The sequence below is a fragment of the Ornithodoros turicata genome, chromosome 1 (assembly GCF_037126465.1).
Source record: "Ornithodoros turicata isolate Travis chromosome 1, ASM3712646v1, whole genome shotgun sequence".
In the NCBI taxonomy this organism is placed as follows: domain Eukaryota; kingdom Metazoa; phylum Arthropoda; class Arachnida; order Ixodida; family Argasidae; genus Ornithodoros; species Ornithodoros turicata.
In genome coordinates this window covers 223,828,013-223,853,585 of record NC_088201.1, presented here as the reverse complement: position 1 = coordinate 223,853,585, position 25,573 = coordinate 223,828,013, and the positions used below count along the sequence as shown (strand labels likewise).

Here is a 25,573-nt window from a genome sequence, read left to right as displayed (position 1 = left end):
GAATACTGAACGGAATTTCTAGGAACCAACTAGGAGTTGCCCAGCGTTTTTGCCCTCAATTTATGAACGGATCGTTCCGAGGTCAACATAAACCTTCAAAGGTATAACTCCGCGGTCTTATGTATGACGCCTGAAAGGACAAAACGTTTTCCAGGTATTGCACCCTCGGTTCTTAACCCCTCGAAATCCGAACAACAAACGGGTTTTCCGGGGTCGCACAAGGTGCGACCAAGTGTTCCTGACCTCAGTTGATGAATAAGGTGGTCGCTGTCACCCGGAGATTAATAAACGGATGTTAAAAATCCGGGAGGAAATCCGAGACCAGTCCAGTGCAAATGTGGTGACATCTCTTATTTCCAAGATTGACACAGCGGAAGGCATGGTCCAAAGCAAAATTAAACAATTTAGTATTGCATAATAAACAGAGTGTGACTTCGCTAAAGTCTGTTCTTTGTGGGATTGATACAGCAGAAGGCATGGTAAAACGCAAAATTACACAATGTATGGCATTATAAACACAATCCCAACTCGGAAATACTGTTGCATTTGCTCGATAGTACTCAGTTAACTGACTTTTCGATTTATGAATCCCTCGATTTATGAACGATTTTTCGGGGAACCGAGGGTGTTCATAAATCGAGCGATGACTGTATACATGCAGGGTGTCCCAGAAACCATGTCATTGAATCATAATAATAAAAAAAAAAGAAACTACGCCACCTAGAATCACGCAGTCAACGACATTTGTTCTTACTAGGCATTTGCCACTTCCTGATGTGAATCTCGTATAACGTAAGTTTAATTTAGTAAATTTTTGAGAGCTTAAGTCGCAAATTTGCCAAGTAAAGGTCACTTTTCCACCCCACCAATGTGAAGAGCGTGTCTAATTTACTCAAATTAATGATAATTGACAAGGATATTCAGGAGCTATCCCATCGGGAAAAATAGCTGAGCATCATGCTCTACGGGGCTCCTACAGGACAGCGGGCGATGAATTTTTCAACGCAGTCTTTTTCACTCCGACGAGAGGAGCTGGGAAACCCGGCCCACCCCGGCATCACTGAAAGATATAACACAGGCATGGCCTATCGCGTGCGACTTTGGCTGGGATAATGCTTTCCCTTTCCCAATTTTAGGAACTGTTACTTTTTCAACTGTCACTCTGTGGGCTGACTTTGGAAGCTCCTTTCGTTGGACTGAGAGCGATTGCGCTCAAAAGTCATCGCGCGTTATGGTCCGCTGCTCCGAGAAGCAAGATGTTCGGCTATTTTTTCCGATGGCATAGCTCGTAAATATTACTTTCAACTATCATGTATTTGAGTGAATTCGGCACGCTCTTCATATTGGTGGGGCAAAAAAGTGACCTTTACCTGGCAAATTTCCGAGTTCACTTCGCAAAAATTTACATAATTAAACATAAGTTACATGACATGCACATCAGGAGATGGCAAAAATCTAGTAAGAACAAATGCCATTGAACGCATGATTATAGGTGGCGTAGATTTTTTTAATGATAATTCAATGACACGTTTTCTGGGACATCCTATATGTGAGTAAATGTACGAGTGTCCCCTCTCCCGTGAGCTATTCGCGCAACCAGTCTACACTGAAGGCGATTTGGTGTTGTTGATAGCCCGAAAACCAAATCATAATGTATCTAGCGAGAAAAAAAAAGAAGGGCACTGGAGCGCGTGCTGATCCCTTCTGTTTTTGTGTATCTTTTTTCAACTCCCTTGTGATAATGTTTTTTTGTAGAGACTAGGCAGAGAGACCACTCATCCATGCCCAACGTTACGGCACTCCACTCAACCGACCACAGTTAGATGTAGTTTATTCTCAGAAGGAGGAGGGGCACCATTCAAGACGCATCCGAGTAACTTATTACATCGTCACTTCACCTGAATAAGAATCACGCGTCATGCGTCGCACCCCCCCCCCCCAAAAAAAAAGAAGCACGCAAAAAAGAAAGAGATATTGTCGCGACAATATGATTGAAGTGTTACTGACGCAGTTTATAGTCGAAATTGCATCAGCGTGCTTGTTGCCTGCTGTCAGTGCTACTTATTTCGATGGTGGTACCCAGACAGTTATTTCTATATCGTTCGATGTTGGCACATTATGGCGAACATCCTCGCGTTCACTAGTTACGGCAGTTCTGTTGGCTCCTGGTGATTGGGAGGTGATCAGAAGTGATAAAACATGAAAGCACGTTACCATTTCTTGTAGTGGGATTCAGGCCTTTCGTTAGGACGACCACCCCTGATTTGAAGATGGCTTCGTTGTCGTCAACTCCCCCACCCACGCTGCAGCCCATGTCTTTGGATTCCAAGGCAGAAAAGACCTGCATCATGTTAAACGCTATTTTATACCTTGCGAGATAGGGAATTGTAAAATTCGTTTCATCGAAAGAAGACCCAAAGTGTACAGTTCTGCCTTGTTATGCAACAGGGAGGGCAAAGGGAGTTCTTTCGTTTGGCCGCACACAAATCGCGCGACTAGCACAGCGCAGGGAACGCCCCTGGTCCACTGCGATGATGTCGCGTTTCGTACCCGTTTCTCGGTGCGCCAAATTGTACAGTGACAGTACAGTTCTTTTTTGCTCCGTGTTAGCGCCGCGAAGCGACTGTGGCTATGAGCGCCTTACAGACGTGGGCACAGGTGAAGAAAGAATAGTAGGAAGGCGTGAGGTGGACAGTTAGACTCCACGTCGGGGAACTGTGCCCACGTTCGTCCACCCTAAAATCCAGGGGGAAATCTCAGACAGCAGAACCGGTGGTCTTCCGGACAAACCTGGCCAACACTCGGCCATGCCACTGGTCAAAGTAATTCCTGTCCTTACAATGCATTCTGCATTATAGAAACGTCGAAGCCTCCGTGAGCTGTTACGCTGTCGACGAGACCAGCACCACCAGGTGTCCGTGACGGGGTATGGAACTGTTGAGATGGTCCACAACTGAAAGGTTGCGAGTAAACTGTTGGACGCTGATACCTGTATCACTCTTTCTCCGAGAAAACCTACAACAGCACGGAGGCAGAAGGACGGAAACCCACGACTGAAGGTTTCAGGAGACAGGTGAGTTCCGTGCGGGACATGCCGACCATCTTCTGCATTTGAGCCTTGTACATTGATAGAACGCATGGGAACCAGAAATCGAGTCTGCACTTGACGATGCCATTCAGTTTCTGCTTCCCCTGCTGACTTTGTCGGCGGCCAACCTGCCGAGTACTGGGGGCGAGTGAAGAACTGATCATACACGGCTTTCACGGGGAGCTTGCTGTTGCTTTTCTGCCGTATCATCGTTGCTGTAAGGACGAGCTAGTGCATTGACTAGTAAGGAGCAGTGGGGGTTCCTTGAATGGCAGGCGTAAGTTGAGGATGGGAATGGTCTGAAAAGAAAATGTGGACGCGAACGATTACGTTTCAGATTCTAGGCTCCGAGACAGGGAGTTCGACGTTTTTCATTGGAATTGCAAATTGACTTGAAGAAGCTAAATTGCAGTCGCGCTTATGCAGTGGCGAGCGGTCTTGCCACCTAAGCCGGAGATGGCTGCGATGGTAGCTGCATGGCTGAAAAATGTCCATGTGCTATTAATGCGTTACACTGTCTGATGGATGTGTACGGACTCGGGTAAAGCCTTCCTTCCTCCTCCCATACCCGCGTGCTGCGCATACGCACTCGTAGAGGCAGCGCGGCGAAGAGGCCACTGGCCAGGGATGAAGAAGGCTCGCACCGCTGTATGTAGCTGGGTAGATAGTGATAGTTAGGGGTGGATAAGTAGTAGGGCTGGATACTGGTAGTGGGCGGGTGGTGGGTCGGCTGTAAACAAAAAGAGATAGATCTAGGTCTAGTGGTCTTGTGGTGATGTAGTGCTGATGCTGATAATATGCTGGTGGTGTGGTGCGGTGGTGTAGTGTTGGTGGTGGTCTAGCGCTGATAATAGAACACATAAGGTGGACATACGAAAGGCAAGATAACGTATGGAACGAAAAAAAAATACATAAGATAACATGCCTGATGTTAACGCAGTTTCACTGCATTCATTTTGTGCTTCGCCGAAGACACCGCCAACAACAACAACAACTTATTTACGGGATGATGGTGGGGAAGTTTCATCGCCGGGGGCGATAGTCTACCCCATTGCTAGTAGTGATGCGGGTAATGAAATAATAAGCCCATTCACAATAAGGATGAAAGTCCTGTGGTGTCCAGGCCACACCGCCCGCCAGGACACACCGCCCAATGTTACAGGGGTCGGTCAGCTTGCCGTTTCTCAGTGAACGGCTGTGTTTGCTTGTCGGCAAGCGTAGAAAGTCGGGCAAGTTGGTCCGAGTCGACGTCGAACGAGCACTCGTAAGTAAGACGAAAAGCACACTGTATGCCGTCCGTCTTCGTTTTGAGGGCTCGCTTTAAAGTTTGTTTCCTCCAAGTCAGACGCACGAGGAAGCCCTGCACTAGGCTATTTTTCAATGATTACATTTTAAAAGAGCTGAGGTTGACATCAGATGATTATAAACTGTTATCTACGGTGTCTAAGTCGGCAGAATTTGAATGAGAAGGTGGATGATCTTGGTTGCTGACAGGCTAAGGCGGGAGATGACACAGCATGTACGGGAATGAGAAGGAACAGTGACTAGGACCACACGGCATTGCTAGATTGGCGGAAATCTATGCAGAGTCGAGGGTACAGGACAGCCGGCTCCGGGCTACGAACCTGAGCTCCGGCTGTGCTGTCTGGATATTTTCCCCGGTTTTTCCTCGGACTTTTTCTCTGGGTTATCCTTCCTTGTAAAGTAGGCCCAGGAAGCATGTTCCCTCCCCCCTTCTATAGTCGTGACGTTCCATCGCCACCACCACCACCAACACCGGGGAGACGTGAGAGCAAACTGCGTGTTGAGCGAGGCACCATACCGTCCAGAGTGATACGGTCAGACAGGGTGCACGTGGGATCCGTGCTCATTTGAATTGTCATGACTCATGAGTGTCTTAGAACGCGACATTTTTTAAAGGGACTGCCTAGAGAGATGACACCGACGAAAAGCTGAGGACACTCCTCAGCGAGAGACAGGACTGAATAGGTTTGTAGCATGAGTGGCTTAATGACAATCACCGGCTCCCGTGGCTTCGTGGTTGGCGTACCGGCCATGTCACGTCGAGACTGGGAGATACCCGGGTTCGAATCCCGGTGCCGGCTGTGCTGTCTGAGGATTTTCCATAGGTCTTCCTCAGACGTTCTCAGGCAAATGTCGGCACAGTTGCCTTAGAAGTCGCCCCAGGACGCATATTCCTTCAGGGTGTCGGTCGTGACGTTGCCCAGCTCTGCGAGGCCGACAACCGCGAGCCCATGCAGGAGCACCACCACCACGACCTTAATGACAATCAGCGTGTCAAGTCTGTGATAGAGTGGAAGTGTGCGTTGGCGGTGATAGGTTCAGAGGCAGATTTAACGGCACGTGATAGGGAATGATGTTGGACCATCAAGACTGGGCGTCAGGGGTCTGAGTCAGTTCAACTCATTGGAGCATTTAGCTCGGCAGTGAAGGCTGAGTTGCGCCACGTATGCATGAAGTTAGGGCGAAAGAATGGAGAGCCCGGGTGGCCGCGCCCTCAATGTCAGTTGCAGTGTGGTGACACAGAACAGTTACCGGGTGTTGTAGGGGCACCGATCATAGGGTAAGGCGGCGCATTTTGAAGACAGTGAATATTGTTCTGATAATGGCAGTCAAAATAATCGCTAAGCTGCCCCTTAATTTGTTAACTGAATCCCAAGACCTTTGAGAAATGGTTCACACATTACTGTGGTGCTAAACCAGATATTTATTTCGTACGAGCCAAAAACGAATGGCAGCGTATCTTCAGCAACTTACCCCACCCTATGGGTAAGTTGAGGACATCAAACAATTAATGTCGGGTTTAAATTTTGTCGTTTGTTTGGGTCAGCCGAAAGGTCATATAACGAGTAGTGCTTATAAAACCGATAAAAATACGCACGGCGTACACAACGAATTAAAATTAACAACAGACATTGACGTTTCGGAGCCTATGCAGACCTACTCATCGGAATGAAGCAGAAGGCAGTTACCCGGTACTATTTATGTAGCAAGGGGGCGTAGCAGTCGGGTGTGGTCCGAGGTGCTTGTTCAAAACAATATTAGTTATTTTGATGGACCAGGACTCAAGTTGTTTGCGCACTCCCCGACGACTTTCACTGGCCAAAATAACAGGGTTGTCTAAATCCACGTGGTGGCCTGTCTTGTAGGCATGTTCACACAGTTCGGCGTGCTTATCTGTGCTCTTGCACATATCAGCGTACTGTTGCTTCATCCTCGTGCCCGTCTCGCCTACATACACGTTCTGGCAATCCCTGCACGAGATCTGATATACGACGCCACTTTTGTCGCCGGTTCAACGAGCAGTGCACATGGAAACACAGGGCAGTGACACAGCATCATAACGGCGATGTCATATCTTATTAGCCGAGGTTCACAAGTGATCAAATTGAAGTCAATGCTCGCGAAAGTGACAGATGGAACAAAAAAAAATCCCCTCTTACCTCGAAAACATGTCAGTTGTCTTTTTAAAACACCACGTGCGGAACGTCAACACGTTACTTCGAAGCCCAGACAACGACAGTGTTCACCCTGGTGTCACAGAGGAGAAAATATTATTGTAAAGGAAAATGCCACGCAAAAAAACCCACTGTCATCAACTTGCCCTCTCTTCAAGTAGCCGCACTTTACCCTATTGCTCCTGCAAAGACCAATCCTCCTTCATCATTTTGCCCCGCACCTCGTCACATCGCAGCCGCTGGCGACTACTTCGTCACCTCCGGGATCCGAAGGGGGGGGGGGGGGGGCTTCTGTGGCGCCTTCGTTCGTTCGTTCGTTACAGACGTGGCTAGAAACCTACAACCTAAAAGCGGCGTGGCTTCCTGACACGGCCCGTGCATCGTAGCACTACAATGTGGCGACCCTTATCGTTATTTTCAAGCTGGCGTTTTCTAAACGCTGTGTTCCAAACGCGCAAACAGTATTGTGCCCGATACTTAATTTAGGTAGGGAAATACCGCTACCCTATTTAAAAGTAGCCCGATACTAGCGGCAATACAAATTTACAAATGTAGCGCGATACCGCTACTGCTACAAAAAAAAACAAAAAAAAAACAAATAAGTAGCGCAATTACCCTTCCGCTACTTTCTCGCCGAAGGCCCATGAATATGTGATTCGATACATTCCAAGATATGTGCTCTTGCTGATACTTTATTTTTTTGCGATAAGTACTTTCTGAAAAAGTCATTACACACTTGCATTCACCTTCAAGAGCAGTTGCCGTTCAAAGTTCCCGTCACTGAGCCTAACACGTTTCTTGGTGAACGTATCGGCGCAAACACTGAAAACTCGAATGGAAACAACTCCTGGAAAAGAGGTGCTGACGCCAGGAATCGAACCTGGGTCTTCTGATTTTCGGTCAGATATGCTAACCGCTACACCACACCAGCACGCCGTTTCCCTTGAGCCATTGAGTGCCTCAAGTACGGGGGGGGGGGATGGACAACCAACCACGCTATTCCCATTCTCTCTTACATCTTTCTCACTCACTCTCTCATTCAGACACGAGGCAGGACGATTGTAAACGACGTAAACAACGAGATTTGGCCGAGGCAGACCAACAATTAGGGACGACACAGACAAGTAAGCCTCAAACGCCCAGAAATTAACGAATGGAAACAACTCAGGGAAAAGAGGTGCTGACGCCAGGAATCGAACCTGGGTCTTCTGAGTGAGAAAGATGTAAGAGAGAATGGGAATAGCGTGGTTGGTTGTCCGTCCCCCCCCCCCCCCCCCCGTACTTGAGGCACTCAATGGCTCAAGGGAAACGGCGTGCTGGTGTGGTGTAGCGGTTAGCACATCTGACCGAAAATCAGAAGACCCAGGTTCGATTCCTGGCGTCAGCACCTCTTTTCCAGGAGTTGTTTCCATTCGAGTTTTCAGTGTTTGCGCCGATACGTTCACCAAGAAACGTGTTAGGCTCAGTGACGGGAACTTTGAACGGCAACTGCTCTTGAAGGTGAATGCAAGTGTGTAATGACTTTTTCAGAAAGTACTTATCGCAAAAAATAAAGTATCAGCAAGAGCACATATCTTGGAATGTATCGAATCACATATTCATGGGCCTTCGGCGAGAAAGTAGCGGAAGGGTAATTGCGCTACTTATTTGTTTTTTTTTTGTTTTTTTTTGTAGCAGTAGCGGTATCGCGCTACATTTGTAAATTTGTATTGCCGCTAGTATCGGGCTACTTTTAAATAGGGTAGCGGTATTTCCCTACCTAAATTAAGTATCGGGCACAATACTGTTTGCGCGTTTGGAACACAGCGTTTAGAAAACGCCAGCTTGAAAATAACGATAAGGGTCGCCACATTGTAGTGCTACGATGCACGGGCCGTGTCAGGAAGCCACGCCGCTTTTAGGTTGTAGGTTTCTAGCCACGTCTGTAACGAACGAACGAACGAAGGCGCCACAGAAGCCCCCCCCCCCCCCCCTTCGGATCCCGGAGGTGACGAAGTAGTCGCCAGCGGATGCGATGTGACGAGGTGCGGGGCAAAATGATGAAGGAGGATTGGTCTTTGCAGGAGCAATAGGGTAAAGTGCGGCTACTTGAAGAGAGGGCAAGTTGATGACAGTGGGTTTTTTTGCGTGGCATTTTCCTTTACAATAATATGTTCTGTTCATTGTAGTTCAACATGAAGCCAATGGAACGAAAATTGACGGATCTGATGCGCTCATTCCGGTGATAAACGGTGTGTAAGTCATTTCCAAGACAGCTCTGTACGTTTATTTGTGGTTTTCACTGATCACCGAGAACGAGAAGCCACTGAACCAAACTAGCCGGCAAAGATATACTCGAATTGCTCAACACTGCTTCTGAGCACACGCGAGAGTGTTTTGCATTATGCGCATTTTTTTAATTTGCTGGTCGGTTTCACTTTGTGTATCATGACACCTATAATTGGTATCACGCATTAAGGCTTTTCAAAACAAATAGACCACCTCCCATGGCAATGCGATAGGATTATCGCTTTCCGCGCCGAGATCGGGAGGTGACACGGGATCGAATCATGTCACCGGCTGTGCTGTCTGAGGTTTTCCCTGGGTTTTCCTAAGACTTTCCTGACGAATGTCGGCACAGTTCCCCACTGAAGTCGGCCCAGGACGCATATACTAATCCCACTGTCCCCCACTCCTTCCTGCTGTCGTCTCTCCATCTGTCCACGTCTGTACACCGCTCATATAGCCACAGTTCCTTGGCGGCGCTAACACGGAATTAAAACAAACAAATAAAAACAATAACAATGGGAATGTTTATTGTGTTCCAAATCCGTGAAAAAAAAAATTAGAACCGTAACCGTATATGATTCATCGTCCATGAAACATACGCATTGCGAAGAGATACGTTCAGTCAAACGCCTGCCCTGCATGACGTTCAGTCTCGATCAAGGTCGATTTCCGCCGGTCACTTTCGCACAGGGCAGTGCAGAGTGTAAGAAGATAGGGCAGAAACGAACGGAGAATAAACAGAACGACCAATGAAACATAACGTAACGTAATATAACCAGTGATGGCTAACTACGTCTACAGTAGTATAACAATAACTACTAACTACTTTGCGATTGAGTAGTTTAAGTAGTAGTTCAACTACTTTTCAGGGGAGTAGTTAAAACTACTTCTTTAACAACTGCAATGTAATTTAACTACATCTATAACTACTTAACGTTGTCCATCAACACTAACCCGTTGTAGTGTTCTTGGACACCTAAATATGAATCACAAGCAATGATAAACTTTGGTGAAATAAGGGTGAGCAGGCAAGCGAGCTGGTGAAGGTTCGACGAAGGTGGCATACCTTGAGCTTGAGGGAAAGAGATAACACACGTCTTGTCTACTTCTTCGTGTGTTATCTCGTTCCCTCAAGCTCCAGGTATCGTCGATACCTTCGTCGCCAACCTTCAAGCCTTCGTCGATAAACTTTGGCTAAAGCCATTGCTACGATCGTCAAATACAAAGCTTGCAGCGAAATTCTTTCCATGTTTACGCGATAGACTAAGTTGCACAATTATTTCACAGCAAATGAGGCATCACTAGACAAGCATTCAAAGTGAAGATTTAGTATACATGCACGACACAATTGCTCTGCACCTCCGTTCTCATTAAACAAGTAGCTCGAGGTAAAAGTCGGAAGCACAATCGTGCCGTAAAGCTTGCGGCAAAATCGGAAGTAGTTGGCGCCTTCAGTAACCTAACTACTGTAGTTAACTACCTAAAATAGTAGTCTAATTAGTAGTTGCCACTACATTCCTGCAAGTAGTTCATAACTACTTTTTAACTACAATAAGGTAGTTTAACTAGTAGTTTAACTAGATGTACTTAACTACTGGCCATCACTGAATATAACAGGCAGACTCAAGCCAGTGCAAGATTTTCACTCGCAACGACCAGTGGAATTTATCGTAATCAAACTTTTTGTATTATCAACTATATACTGTGTACACTGCACGTAAAGACCACTGGAACGTGCTTACCTTGTCGGACGTAAGTAGACCCTTCTTGTGCCGTAAGTAAACCGCTTTGTCAACACCCATGATACCCACAACCGTGCCTTCTTTTCCTTTGATCGTGATTGTTTGAGCACCACCAGGCTCAACTTGAGTATCTTCGAGGCTCAGTTCCGTCTAATGGAAGCAAAACGCGGAAGCAAAATATGCAGGGTGTCCCACCGAAAAAGGGCCAGGGGCTAAAGAAAAAACGGAGTGCTCTACACAAATGGAACCAACTGTACGTGCTTGGCAGTTGTGTGGTCTATCCAAAAATATTTTTTTCATCGCCCCTTGTCAATTAATTAGCGGTAATTAATTGTCTAACTTTTGAATTATCGGTTTTAGCTCTCAGATGTCAATGAAGACGTTGTAGTACATGTCGAAAAAGACACAACTGAAGTAGTTTGAGGTCGCTATGGCTTGTGGTTTCGTTTTTTCCCGGGTTTCAGATGCCGGGCGAACCACCGATCGCTACCCACAATCAGGCACCCGCGCACGACGATTCCAGCGCCCTCCGGCGTCACATCGACCTTGAGATTAGCGCTTGAAGACCATCCTTGGGCCACGTCACACAAGAGGAAGATATTTCACCTGTTTCACGGCACACCTATCAGAGTGCACTGCAATCATCGCACGCGGGCGCCGAATTATGGGGAGCGCTCCGTGGTGCGCGCGGCTTCTGAAACCAATTTTTGAACCTGGGAAAAAACGAAACCACAAGCCATAGCAACCTCGAACCACTTCAGTTGCGTCTTTTTCCACATGTACTACAACTTCCTCATTGACATCTGAGAGCTAAACGGATAATTAAAAAGTTAGAGAATTACTTACCGCTAATTAATTGACAAGGGGGCGATGAAAAAAATATTTTTGGATAGCCCACACAACTGCCAAGCACGTACAGTTGGTTCAATTTGTGTAGAGCACTCCGTTTTTTTCTTTAGCCCCTGGCCCTTTTTCGGTGGGACACCTTGTAGAAGCACAAATAGAATCCATTTTCTCTTATAAATATTGTCCGGAAAACTGGGGGATAAATACACAGGCTGCTTGAAACGTTACGGTGCTGTTTTTGGTTCTCCGCAGCGGAGGTGGTTGCTCATCGTGCCTCCTACAATGACAACACCCATGTCGTGTGAGGAATTCACTCTGTCCCCGTTGTTTCTGCTCGCCAACATCGATGTCATCAACAATACTGATGTCGAAAAATACACGCGAAGAATAAAATAAAAGGAACGCGTAGACAAAGTACGTGTTACGTCGGAAGTAGAGTAGACGTCGGAAGAAATACTGGAAACCAGAGACGGGATCAATTCAAAATTAATCGAATCCGAATCCGAGACTAAGGAATTAATCGAATTCAAAATTCAAATTCAAAAATCAAATTCAAAAATAATCGAATCCGCGAATCACACGAATCTCGAATCTTTCGAATCCTTTCTTCAATAAGCATTTAAAAAGCCAGAAAAAAAAAACACTAATCGTGAAAGTGTTTTGAAGCAGAACATGATGCCTTTGTTTAATGAAAAGCAAATTAAATAATGCTTCAGTTTCAGGTGAAAATACCCCCATATAGTTCGCCCCAAACGTAATTTATTTCACACGTTGCTCATGGACTACAAGAAATGCATAGATTCCCGAGTCCGAATTATTGCCATAAAATTAAGCAACAATAAAAGCGAAACAAGTTTACTTTTAAACTTGTAATGTAATAGTTCCTGCCTGAACACTTTCAGTCAGGAGCAATGTAAACAAGCGAACAACCAAGCAAGAAAACACCTCTCGGCCAACGAGGCTTTCGGCGTACTCAGGAATTTGAAAAAAAAAGAAAAAGAAACGCGGTCGGTGGATTCGAAAGATTCGATTCGCCTTTTTAAGGACAGTGGGATTCAGATTCGCGAATCTCGAATCCCTGCCTAGGATACGAGGATTCGTGGATTCGCGGATGCGGTTGGCACATCCTTACGGATAACCATATACGCATATACTCAACAAGACAAAGATCCGTCCTTTTGCCTTTTACACCCTCATTAAATGTCCCGGATGCTGCAGGCAGACTATCCTTACCTGAGAGTTCTTACTGCAAGAACGCTCCGTGCGGACGTAAACGGAATCGCTGAACAAGGTAACAGCATCTGTCCCATTGTAACGCACTTTTGCGAAAGCCACCACGCGGAAGTTTGGTTCCATGTCTTCCGTTACACGCAATGAAATACTTTTCTGCAGAATCCCTTCTTCTATTTTGGCTGTGAGGATGACTCGTCCCTTGGATATGACCTACAGAAGCAAAGTGTGTAGCAGGGAATCAGGAATGTGCTACCACGTAGTGCATATTTGCCCGGTACCCCGGTGCAACACACTCTTGTGATTACTGGAAGAAATAACATTAGAGTGCGTGCGCACGTAAAACTGTGGGACCCTTATTTCGAGAGCACACGTTAGATCTCTGCTTTTACTTACCGTATAGTAAGCAACCATTTGATGGTCATCCACATTTGTCAAAAGAACAGCGTTGTACTCTTCACCAACCTGTAAAGGAAGGGAATGGATGGATGGAATGGTTTAAGTACGGCGATATACCACCGAAACAATTCCCTTCACTAAAGTGTTCATATATAACGTCTCTTACTTTCGCAGGAAACTTGGGATCATTCCTCTGTATGGCTATAAAGCCGTCATTGGGTGTAGTATACGGTTCCAGGCGCATGGTCGCTATCGCCTGCTGTTCTGCAGGCAAACTTCCGGATGCGGTCTTTATCTGCGGGATCAGCACATCAGCCATCGATTATCTCAGAGCACAACAGCGAAGGAGGAGGTACCTTAACAGTAATGACAGGGCGAGTTCTTCCTGGAATTTCCACATGAAAGCTTGCCAGTCCATTATTGTCTGTTTCCTTCACTGTGTCTGTCGCATTGCTCACGCTGGTTTCGATGGTCAAGGGAACACCCTTGGCTGGATAACCCGTCAGATGGGACACTTTAGCCTAAAAATACGAAAGGATCTGACGTCAGCAATGGACGCGTTCCAAGTCCTCAAGACGAGGCACGCCATTTCTGGTAATGCTGCGACGTGCCACGTGATCGCAAGGCGACCAACATCTCAGCTGTAGGCAAAGACGGACGCGCACCTTCGTTTTATTATGCTTATTTTTTTTTTACGGCGGCAGTTCACGCAGAGTGAATAACAACCAGCATTAAAGGGGCACTAAAATGCAAAAACAAGTTCACTTCAAACCACGCTGCGGGCTATGTTAATTTCGTACTTGTTATCATAATTGAAAACTTTGATTCCGTGACGAAGCCACAATCCAAAATATACGGGACTCTTCCTTGCTTCGGCGCTAAGCAGTGAACGTCGTTTGAGCTCGTGCATCGGTGTTTTTAGTGCATGATGCCCGTGCACGCGCGTGTCACGCCATGGAACAGTGCGCGGAGAAAAACATAGTGCGCGTTGCGAAGCCGACCAGCGTCGCTGTTCGAACGACATGTAAATACATATTGTCAGTAGAACATTTGCGAGAACTGTTGCAGGCTACAATTCAGTGAGTCGGTACTGAAAAATGAAGCAGTGTCGCGCATGTACGGAACAAATCGAAATCCACACGGCCACGATAGGTAAGTGCGAGCTTGTGATGCTGTCTCATTGGATGCCGTCAATCGTGGCTTCATGTGGATTCCATTCGCTGCCGAAAAAAGACGGCTCTGTTTTCACTTCGTTTTTCTTCTAAACGGTAGCGCTCCGTGAAGTATTTTGCTTGTATCGTACTAATTGAAACACAAACTTTCATTTGAGAGGAAGTTCTTTCTTTGCATTTTAGTGCCCCTTTAATACCCATTGTGTCGAATATTTCGGACGCGCAAATTTCGCAAAGACGCGAAGGGAATTTCCTTTACGTCTGACCCCAATGGTACACGATGTACTTTCGGATTAAACATAAGTAACATAAGTGGAGTAGACAAGCGAGCTGGTGTATACGACTGAACTGAAACATCTCCTTGAGTCTGAGGAGCAACGAAAGGGAGGAACTAGACAGGCGGACACGGGACAAGAACCGACGTTTCATGTCCCGTGTCCGTCCTGTCTAGTTCCCCCCTTTCGTTGCTCCTCAGACTCAAGGAGATATTTCAGTTCAGTACTTTCGATGTTCTGCAGAGGCATGCAGAACACTGAAAATTGCAGTACCTCATGATGACCAATAATTCTTTAGAGGAGGGACATATTTGCAGGCTATGAGAAGGGAGTTGCGAGATAAAAATCTGCTTTTGCTACAGACTGACCGGATTGATGTTCTACCGAGAGTTCTTAAAATGCGGTCGGATGCGGTTGACAGGCTCTTGGTGCCTGAACTGTGCTTAATGCAAATAGCACATGTTGGTGACAGGTGACATTAATGTCCATTGAAAAATCACTGCCTGTTTGCAAACGTACCCACATCCTTATATCTGACGGCCTAACAACAATTTATAAGGATGCTTTCGCCGTTTCACGGCTCTGGAATGTTCGCGATGTATTTGGATGACAAAGACCTGTACTCATAGGAAAACTTTGCTGTTGAAATGATTTTTCTGACGTTGAGAACGCCAATTCGGTACGGTTCCTGTGTCACTTTGGCACAGCCATAAGTGACTTTTTTTTTTATTCTCTGAATTTGTACCTGAATTTTAATTCTAAATTATAATGCAACTTCCCTAGATGATGTTTTATGTGCTCGAAAGGATGGTGTTCTCACGAGGTCTTCTTTTGCGCCGTTATTCTCTGAAATCTTATTTATGTTGCCTCCGCTCAAGTCACGAGTCATTCTAGGGACAATATCAAGGATTCGGTAGGCTTTTTTTTTTACAACGTGTTCCACGTGCACATTAAATGAGAGACGATGATCCAACCAGATCCCAAGGTCTCTGATAGCGAACACTCTACATAGCTTTGTGTCGTACAGTTGATAAAGAAAAACTGTGGGGTTTACTTTGCTGATGAACGACAATACTTTAGACTTTCCTGTCTTCAATACAAGCCCGTTGTGAAAGCACCAAGTAGCAATAGCATCAACATCGACCTATCATGGAGTAGAGTTTCATAGCACGGTCACTATCGCGTAAGGCTGTCTCGTTACAGAGACCATTGTACCTCTATCGCAGTTGGGGTGCAATGTAAATTAATTAATGCTATGACAATATAGGTGTACGCCGAAAAACTGAGATTAACATTATTCGGCGAGATGAAACCGGTGAGTGAGATGGATATGGAAACTTATTCCAATACATGATTCCATGTCTCCAATACACGTGTTTCGCCGTAACGTTACGGCGACACACGTGTCCTCTGAGGCTGTCGCATCGTTCCATGAGTATCTGTTTCGTTACGTGCAGCCATAGAAGCCATCTTAATCTGTAATTTTGAATTTCAAACACGTCTAGTGTCATTTTGTTGTTTCTTTAATGGCTTTTTCCCCTCAATATAATTCACTGGCTTGCACTGTGGCATTGAGGAGCGCTCAGTCACCCTCACAGGTGTATATCCCTCGCTGAGCGACCCCTGGTTTGCCGCTTTCGAACGATGCGCAGCTACCCAGAGCTGACGAACCGCAAAACACCTGTCCCCTGGAGCTCTCGCATCGTTCCATGAGGTGTACCATCCGTTCAAACGTAGTCTGCCTGCGTACTGCTGACGATGGCCCGATAAGGCCGAAACAGTTCGCCTTATAACACTTACAAACTTATAAAACAAACACACACACACACACACACACACACACACACACACACACACACACACACACACACATATATATATATATATATATATAGATACTCATTGAACGATGCGACAGCACCAGAGGACACGTGTTTCGCCGTGTTTGCGGCTCGTCGGCCCTGGGTAGCTGCGCATCGTTCGGGATTGGCAAACCAGGGGTCACTCAGCGAGCGATATACACCTGGGAGGGTGACTGAGCACTCCTCAATGCCACAGTGCAAGCCAGTGAATTATAAAGAGGGGGGAAAAAGCCATTAAAAAAATAATAAGTAAATGATGCTAGACGTGTTTGAAATTCAAACTTACAGATTAAAATGGCTTCTATGGCTGCACGTAGAGAAACAGATACTCATTGAACGATGCGACAGCACCAGAGGACACGTGTTTCGCCGTGTTTGCGGCTCGTCGGCCCTGGGTAGCTGCGCATCGTTCGGGATTGGCAAACCAGGGGTCACTCAGCGAGCGATATACACCTGGGAGGGTGACTGAGCACTCCTCAATGCCACAGTGCAAGCCAGTGAATTATAAAGAGGGGGGAAAAAGCCATTAAAAAAATAATAAGTAAATGATGCTAGACGTGTTTGAAATTCAAACTTACAGATTAAAATGGCTTCTATGGCTGCACGTAGAGAAACAGATACTCATTGAACGATGCGACAGCACCAGAGGACACGTGTTTCGCCGTGTTTGCGGCTCGTCGGCCCTGGGTAGCTGCGCATCGTTCGGGATTGGCAAACCAGGGGTCACTCAGCGAGCGATATACACCTGGGAGGGTGACTGAGCACTCCTCAATGCCACAGTGCAAGCCAGTGAATTATAAAGAGGGGGGAAAAAGCCATTAAAAAAATAATAAGTAAATGATGCTAGACGTGTTTGAAATTCAAACTTACAGATTAAAATGGCTTCTATGGCTGCACGTAGAGAAACAGATACTCATTGAACGATGCGACAGCACCAGAGGACACGTGTTTCGCCGTGTTTGCGGCTCGTCGGCCCTGGGTAGCTGCGCATCGTTCGGGATTGGCAAACCAGGGGTCACTCAGCGAGCGATATACACCTGGGAGGGTGACTGAGCACTCCTCAATGCCACAGTGCAAGCCAGTGAATTATAAAGAGGGGGGAAAAAGCCATTAAAAAAATAATAAGTAAATGATGCTAGACGTGTTTGAAATTCAAACTTACAGATTAAAATGGCTTCTATGGCTGCACGTAGAGAAACAGATACTCATTGAACGATGCGACAGCACCAGAGGACACGTGTTTCGCCGTGTTTGCGGCTCGTCGGCCCTGGGTAGCTGCGCATCGTTCGGGATTGGCAAACCAGGGGTCACTCAGCGAGCGATATACACCTGGGAGGGTGACTGAGCACTCCTCAATGCCACAGTGCAAGCCAGTGAATTATAAAGAGGGGGGAAAAAGCCATTAAAAAAATAATAAGTAAATGATGCTAGACGTGTTTGAAATTCAAACTTACAGATTAAAATGGCTTCTATGGCTGCACGTAGAGAAACAGATACTCATTGAACGATGCGACAGCACCAGAGGACACGTGTTTCGCCGTGTTTGCGGCTCGTCGGCCCTGGGTAGCTGCGCATCGTTCGGGATTGGCAAACCAGGGGTCACTCAGCGAGCGATATACACCTGGGAGGGTGACTGAGCACTCCTCAATGCCACAGTGCAAGCCAGTGAATTATAAAGAGGGGGGAAAAAGCCATTAAAAAAATAATAAGTAAATGATGCTAGACGTGTTTGAAATTCAAACTTACAGATTAAAATGGCTTCTATGGCTGCACGTAGAGAAACAGATACTCATTGAACGATGCGACAGCACCAGAGGACACGTGTTTCGCCGTGTTTGCGGCTCGTCGGCCCTGGGTAGCTGCGCATCGTTCGGGATTGGCAAACCAGGGGTCACTCAGCGAGCGATATACACCTGGGAGGGTGACTGAGCACTCCTCAATGCCACAGTGCAAGCCAGTGAATTATAAAGAGGGGGGAAAAAGCCATTAAAAAAATAATAAGTAAATGATGCTAGACGTGTTTGAAATTCAAACTTACAGATTAAAATGGCTTCTATGGCTGCACGTAGAGAAACAGATACTCATTGAACGATGCGACAGCACCAGAGGACACGTGTTTCGCCGTGTTTGCGGCTCGTCGGCCCTGGGTAGCTGCGCATCGTTCGGGATTGGCAAACCAGGGGTCACTCAGCGAGCGATATACACCTGGGAGGGTGACTGAGCACTCCTCAATGCCACAGTGCAAGCCAGTGAATTATAAAGAGGGGGGAAAAGCCATTAAAAAAATAATAAGTAAATGATGCTAGACGTGTTTGAAATTCAAACTTACAGATTAAAATGGCTTCTATGGCTGCACGTAGAGAAACAGATACTCATTGAACGATGCGACAGCACCAGAGGACACGTGTTTCGCCGTGTTTGCGGCTCGTCGGCCCTGGGTAGCTGCGCATCGTTCGGGATTGGCAAACCAGGGGTCACTCAGCGAGCGATATACACCTGGGAGGGTGACTGAGCACTCCTCAATGCCACAGTGCAAGCCAGTGAATTATAAAGAGGGGGGAAAAAGCCATTAAAAAAATAATAAGTAAATGATGCTAGACGTGTTTGAAATTCAAACTTACAGATTAAAATGGCTTCTATGGCTGCACGTAGAGAAACAGATACTCATTGAACGATGCGACAGCACCAGAGGACACGTGTTTCGCCGTGTTTGCGGCTCGTCGGCCCTGGGTAGCTGCGCATCGTTCGGGATTGGCAAACCAGGGGTCACTCAGCGAGCGATATACACCTGGGAGGGTGACTGAGCACTCCTCAATGCCACAGTGCAAGCCAGTGAATTATAAAGAGGGGGGAAAAAGCCATTAAAAAAATAATAAGTAAATGATGCTAGACGTGTTTGAAATTCAAACTTACAGATTAAAATGGCTTCTATGGCTGCACGTAGAGAAACAGATACTCATTGAACGATGCGACAGCACCAGAGGACACGTGTTTCGCCGTGTTTGCGGCTCGTCGGCCCTGGGTAGCTGCGCATCGTTCGGGATTGGCAAACCAGGGGTCACTCAGCGAGCGATATACACCTGGGAGGGTGACTGAGCACTCCTCAATGCCACAGTGCAAGCCAGTGAATTATAAAGAGGGGGGAAAAAGCCATTAAAAAAATAATAAGTAAATGATGCTAGACGTGTTTGAAATTCAAACTTACAGATTAAAATGGCTTCTATGGCTGCACGTAGAGAAACAGATACTCATTGAACGATGCGACAGCACCAGAGGACACGTGTTTCGCCGTGTTTGCGGCTCGTCGGCCCTGGGTAGCTGCGCATCGTTCGGGATTGGCAAACCAGGGGTCACTCAGCGAGCGATATACACCTGGGAGGGTGACTGAGCACTCCTCAATGCCACAGTGCAAGCCAGTGAATTATAAAGAGGGGGGAAAAAGCCATTAAAAAAATAATAAGTAAATGATGCTAGACGTGTTTGAAATTCAAACTTACCCTTAATTCAATCCCGAACGATGCGCAGCTACCCAGGGCCGACGAGCCGCAAACACGGCGAAACACGTGTCCTCTGGTGCTGTCGCATCGTTCAATGAGTATCTGTTTCTCTACGTGCAGCCATAGAAGCCATTTTAATCTGTAAGTTTGAATTTCAAACACGTCTAGCATCATTTACTTATTATTTTTTTAATGGCTTTTTCCCCCCTCTTTATATATATATATATATATATATATATATATATATATATATTCTGAAAAAATATGTTCGCATTTAGCTTGGACACTCCATAACTTCCCCCGCCGAGGAACAAGACTGCAAGAACGCTTGCCACCGGTATCAAAAATAAACCGAAAGTACAAAGTGTACACCTCACCAGTATGTAGATGTGGACGCCTGGCATGAAGGTTCGTTGGTTCTCTTCCAGGGATATCACGTAAGGACTGGTTGAAAACACGCATTGATCGAAAAGCTCCGACTCTTTTGCTCCCGTTGCGTCTTCAGTGACGTTGGCCTCAACCACCAGCCTTGCGTGCGTCCTATGCAGGCTTAGCCACTGTTCGTTGGTATAATTTCCATGAAGATCTCCTTTCTTCAGGGTGAATTTTGCTTTTCCATATTTCAGCTGCAGTGGAAGAAGACTAGTAAACATTATTGTTCACACTTTTGGGCCCCTTGAACTGCCTACATTCAGTGGCGGATTAACCCGCGGATTCAATCTCGTGTCCTCAGAATCCTACCAAAGTTATGCGACACAAATCTTCTTGTGTCACGAAAGCTAGAGCAAATTAATTTTCACTTTCGAGAACTGCGACGTCGTCATAGACTCCGACGTAGCGCACGGCTCTCATCTGGCAACATTGCTGCCCTTCAGGTCTTCCGGGTGGGGGGCTCACTTTTTGGAGTCCGTTAGCACAGCTCCACGTGACATACGCAACCGACCGCTGCGACCTTCGAGGAAACAGGAGGAGGGAGAAGCCATCTCTCCCATTTTCCCAATCTGCCGATCAGCGTCACGTGACTTCCCGGACGCGCGAGTCGTCTTTGTGAGACGATTATCCTCTCCAGAACATGACATCATCGCAATTTGTGGGCTAATGATTACGTCATCCGCTCCTTGCGTCATCGAAACTTGTGGAGGCCTCAGCGGATTTTCGAATATTCACAGAAATGGACAGCGTTCGTAAACAGGATTGAAATTTCGCGAAAAAAAAAGGCTTGAGGCACCTTCTTTTTATACACTAAATAAAATAAACGCCGTGTTCCGAATCCGGAATTGTACTTTAAGGGGGTCAGTGCGCGGGTGCGGGCATGCCCGTGTTTATGAGCAGATCGAAGCATACTTTTGGGATCAGCGTGTAGTAATTCATTACACCCATAACGTTGCAACGGGAGAAGCGGGTAAACCCGCGTTACCCACTATATTGACATTTGGCACCTTCTTGCCATCTTAGCCATTCAGTTTGGAATTTTTCGCAGCTTTCGGCCTGGGAACAAAATTTCAGGACGGTTATGATTGTGTAACGCGAATTTCAGCGGTAGTGCTTGTGTGTCGATGTTGACATTTTTATTGGTGATATATGCACAACTGCTTTAGACTGACGAGCACTGCCTTGTGATCTGTGAAGTGAGGGGTGATGAGTGGAGCTGGGATTGGCGAGACAAAAAGATTACTAATACCGCGACAAAAGCGTGTGAGGAAACGCTGAAAAAACAATGGGAACATGGGTCGACGGGACGACGTACCCATTGCTGGGTATCTCAAAACTGCTTTTATTAGTTGTAGGTTAGTTTAACTTGTTTTGAATCACCAAAACTGTACTTCAGACCTTCCCACCTCACCTCAGACCTTCCCATTACCAGCTACCGCTGTAAAATAAAAATAAATATAAACTTTCATTATTATTATTTTTTTTCTTTCTCTCACATGTCCCATTGTCTGTTTTCGAACGAGCACTCGCCCTTGCTAACGACCCACGTTCCTTTCGATTCAACTCTATCCGACTCAGCTACTTCTCAGACCATCTTATAATATCGCGATCAGATGGCACTAGTTATTATGATGGCGGTTATTTTACCACTCACTTGACGATGTGCGGGATGGACGCTGCTTCCGGAAAAGCAGGCCGTCCCCTATTCCAACAGCAACAGGAGGCACCTTGATGCTCCGGTTTACGTAAGTAGCCTATGGTCATTCCTTCCCATTATTTTAGTAGTACCAGTGGACAAATTTGCGTGACGGATTAGTAATCTGCATAGGAACTGTGTTTAGCATTGGGTACATTTTCTTAAGGGTACAGTACACAACGTCTAAGGAAGGTAATGTCAATTTGAATGTATAGAGGTGGCAACGTGTTTATTTGTGGCGGCACTGTAAAAAAGAGGGCAGTTCATGGTTACGTTCTTGTGTTAGGTGACCGCGTGTACTGGTATATTGCCGCGTCAATTTTGCCATTTCTGGGTAGAAATTCAGTGTCGCCGAGGGAGTAAGCAGCTGGTGTACCCACATTACTTACCCGCACTCACCAAGGAAAAGCCGCGCATTTCCCCCAACAGACTTTTATAGAGAGGGTCCCCTGGTAGGCCCTCAACGCTGGGACAAGTGGTCCACCAAATGGAGGGGGTGAGAAGGTCACGTGCCACAAAATGTCTTCCCGGAAAGGTGAGAAGCTCATTGGCTGATTAGCTCATTGACATTGACTGGAACCAAGAGATACGCAACGAGGACGATGCAACACCTCAATGGTTGCACTGTACACGCGAGTTTTCAGCTGGAAACTCTTAGCATCAGAAGGCGGGTGACGTCACTCATCACATGTCGATTAAACTTTAGACAGGATGTATGAGAAGGAGGGTGACGTCACTCAGCAGGTGTTAAATGAAATTTGAGAGGGTGCAGTGAGAGAGTTAGCTTGCAATTGCGAGGTTGCAGGCAGGGCTAAAAACTCCAGATATTTTTAAAAATATCCTCTCCAGTAGGCTCTTTCGGATAAAACACGGATATTTTGGACACTTTTTTTATAATGTATACACGGCTAGAAATGTGAGACAGAGGCAAAACAAACGTGCTTTGCGGTTCCTGATTTCGGGTGACCTGACGTGGTTTCTGTTTTCAGCCTGTCAGGGTAACAGTGTATGTGTTTGCATTGTTTTCCGAAAGGTGGTGTCACATGCACGCGTGGTTGAATGCTGTGGATCCTACCCGCCTGGGTTAGCTGTCGTGTTTCGGCGCACTTCAGTTACAATGCCTCCAGGAAGCGGCAGAAAGCCTGTCCTTGAATGTTAAGAGGTAGAAGAAAGCGGGAAAAAGGTAAACATGAAAAGTTATATGTTAAAAAGTTACAAAATTTTAGAAGTTAAAAACTAACGTTGCGCGCACCTGGGCTTTTTACAGACACCTTCAACAACACTACAAAAAATTAAAGCGGGAGTTGACGTTGCATTCAGATTATCTGTCACATCACATCTGAAGAAAAGCTTTCAAAAATCCGCGTCGACTTGTATGAATGGGATCGAAAAAAATCAACCGGATAAATTCCATCTGGATGAAGTCCAAACAGGCCTAGGACCAGGATGGGAGAACTGAGAGAGGACGGAGGCAGGAAAGGATGTTTACTCACCCGTTATTCCCTTTTCCCTCTGAGTTTAATTAAAGGAGCCATGGAAAGGAGATTTGATTGGCTGAAAACAGCTTTTAATTTCTCAACGAGTGTGTAAAAATTATTCTGGCAAAATATTTTGGCTGAATAATGTTTCGTTACAGCTCAACTCAATTTACAAAATCGTTCCTGTGGCGGGAGGCTTGCGAGCTGGAGCCACTCCCCATTGGCTCTGACGCCAAAAGTTAAAAGTGCTCTCATTCGGTACGGAAAACTCGTCGGCTTCGGCTGCACGGCATGCTCCTTGTTGACAACTACTCATTACATTCTGTTGGTTCGAGGCATAAAACAGAGGCCCAAATTTCTAATAAAACATTACGCTCATAATGCCAATGAGATGTGTGTCTTACAGTGAATGTTTATGCTTATTGTGAAACGTCTCTGACTAACGAGGAGTGCCGGCGTCTCACATGAGGCGATAGGCGGGGTGGCGGTTTGCGCTGTTTCGCGACGCGATGCACCACGACCCGGCCCGCCCTGTATTCGTGACAGGAAAACAATACAAACGAAGTCCGTTCCTTCTGTCTGCAACTTAACGAACTAGTTCAACGATAGCAACTTTCACTCGCACTGCTCCTGAACGTCCCCATTCCCTCTTCGAGGACTGTTGAGCTCGATCCACACAAGTTCTTGATTTGGTTGCACTGCGTATCCTTGTCGCGCAACCGCGCGAAAAAAATCGAAGAATATTTACGACTGGCGGGAGATTGATCGCACTACCAAAGCAAAGGTGGCAACAGTCTCTGATGCGCATGCGTCTCTCTTCATAAGAAGCATGGTAGCATGCGGCAGGATATTGTGCAGATGTGAAATAAATAGCAAACCAAGCACATAACGCTGTCTTGCAGACTGGTGCCACCCTTTCATAGTGGAAGATAATTACCCTAACGAAGTATCCGGAAACAATGGCAGTGTCTTCCCGTTTTCTTCCCACAGAACCAATACATTCACTTGCCCACTCGCAATACATCATACTCTCTGGTACGCCTCCTGTATCTGCAACTCATGCTTCAAGAGGTGCACTAGACGTACACAATAAAGGGGGTTTGTACAGTCGTGACAGTGTGATAGGATTAGGAGCATGTGTTCATGTCATAACGCACTGCTGAGCAGCTTCTACAGCTGCCCTGCACATTCATGGACCCTTACCTGTTTGGGCTCCGTACGACTCCCTATCCACTGAATTTGGCTTGTGAGGTTCCTCACACCAAAGCGAAATATCACGTGTCCCTGAACGTTCTGCTTGTTCACGAATCTGAAACAGAAGTAAAAATTTCCTCCCATATTCGTTCAATTTCGTTAATTCTAACGAATAATATCACGAACCATCTAATACTATAATAAACGTGAATATTTTCGTTAATATTCTTTGGTTTCTTTCACTTTTCTTTTACTTGGAGTCTTGAGATCGTCTTCCTGTCCACCCGGCCCATATTCTCTTTGTGTGGCCCAACCTGCACGCGAACGACTAGCGGAACATATTCCATGCTGCCCTGAACCGACCAGCAGACAACGCGCGCTCGAGCTAGTGCAACTTCTGCATGAAAACGACGAGCTGAAGAGGCCATTTGAAAAAGTTCCAGAAAGCAGCGCGCGCCCTGGCAGGTCGAGCAGGGAAGTGCTGTGGAAAACGACAGCGATTTGCTACGGTCGCCGATTGTTGTCGTCGTACCGGTGCACGCAGCGTCCCTGTTGTTTTGCACAGCATTTCCCAGCATGCCCTCCGAAGTCGCCCTGTGCTCCCTGCAACTCTTGCAAACGACCTATTCGCTATAGTATACACTATTCGCTATACACTATTTGCTAATAGTTTGTCAGCTTATAAAGTAAGATATCTGTCGTTCTTCGAGTTTCTTTGCACGGAACCGTGCTGCTGGGTGTACTATGAAAGGAGCTGGTACTTACTTCGCTGTTGCAGATACTTCAACTGATTCAGTGTCTTCCAAAATGTACGGCTTCTCCGTTTGCACGTCTACCGAGAATCGAGGAAGCACTGCAAATAAAGGCAATGATGGAGAAACGGTAACGTGCAAATATTTACAACGGTTTATTCGC

At 46.3% G+C, this 25,573-nt stretch overlaps 1 protein-coding gene and 2 non-coding genes across 3 annotated transcripts in view; 1 reads left to right on the top strand and 2 right to left on the bottom strand.

Moving 5' to 3' along the window:
- LOC135395258 (complement C3-like) overlaps nucleotides 1-25,573 on the bottom strand; it is a 126,747-nt gene that overhangs the window by 80,353 nt on the left and 20,821 nt on the right. The window contains exons 6-14 of the mRNA XM_064626501.1: nucleotides 25,424-25,511; nucleotides 24,668-24,773; nucleotides 20,236-20,484; nucleotides 13,409-13,573; nucleotides 13,219-13,347; nucleotides 13,050-13,118; nucleotides 12,657-12,866; nucleotides 10,578-10,727; nucleotides 2,215-2,341 (exon numbers count right to left, since the gene is read on the bottom strand). Coding sequence (XP_064482571.1) covers nucleotides 2,215-2,341; nucleotides 10,578-10,727; nucleotides 12,657-12,866; nucleotides 13,050-13,118; nucleotides 13,219-13,347; nucleotides 13,409-13,573; nucleotides 20,236-20,484; nucleotides 24,668-24,773; nucleotides 25,424-25,511 — 1,293 coding nt within the window. The remainder of the gene's footprint in view (nucleotides 1-2,214; nucleotides 2,342-10,577; nucleotides 10,728-12,656; nucleotides 12,867-13,049; nucleotides 13,119-13,218; nucleotides 13,348-13,408; nucleotides 13,574-20,235; nucleotides 20,485-24,667; nucleotides 24,774-25,423; nucleotides 25,512-25,573) is intronic.
- On the bottom strand, nucleotides 7,427-7,498 carry Trnaf-gaa (transfer RNA phenylalanine (anticodon GAA)). The gene has a single exon. It is a non-coding gene; the product is annotated as a tRNA-Phe (tRNA).
- On the top strand, nucleotides 7,883-7,954 carry Trnaf-gaa (transfer RNA phenylalanine (anticodon GAA)). Its single transcript has one exon. It is a non-coding gene; the product is annotated as a tRNA-Phe (tRNA).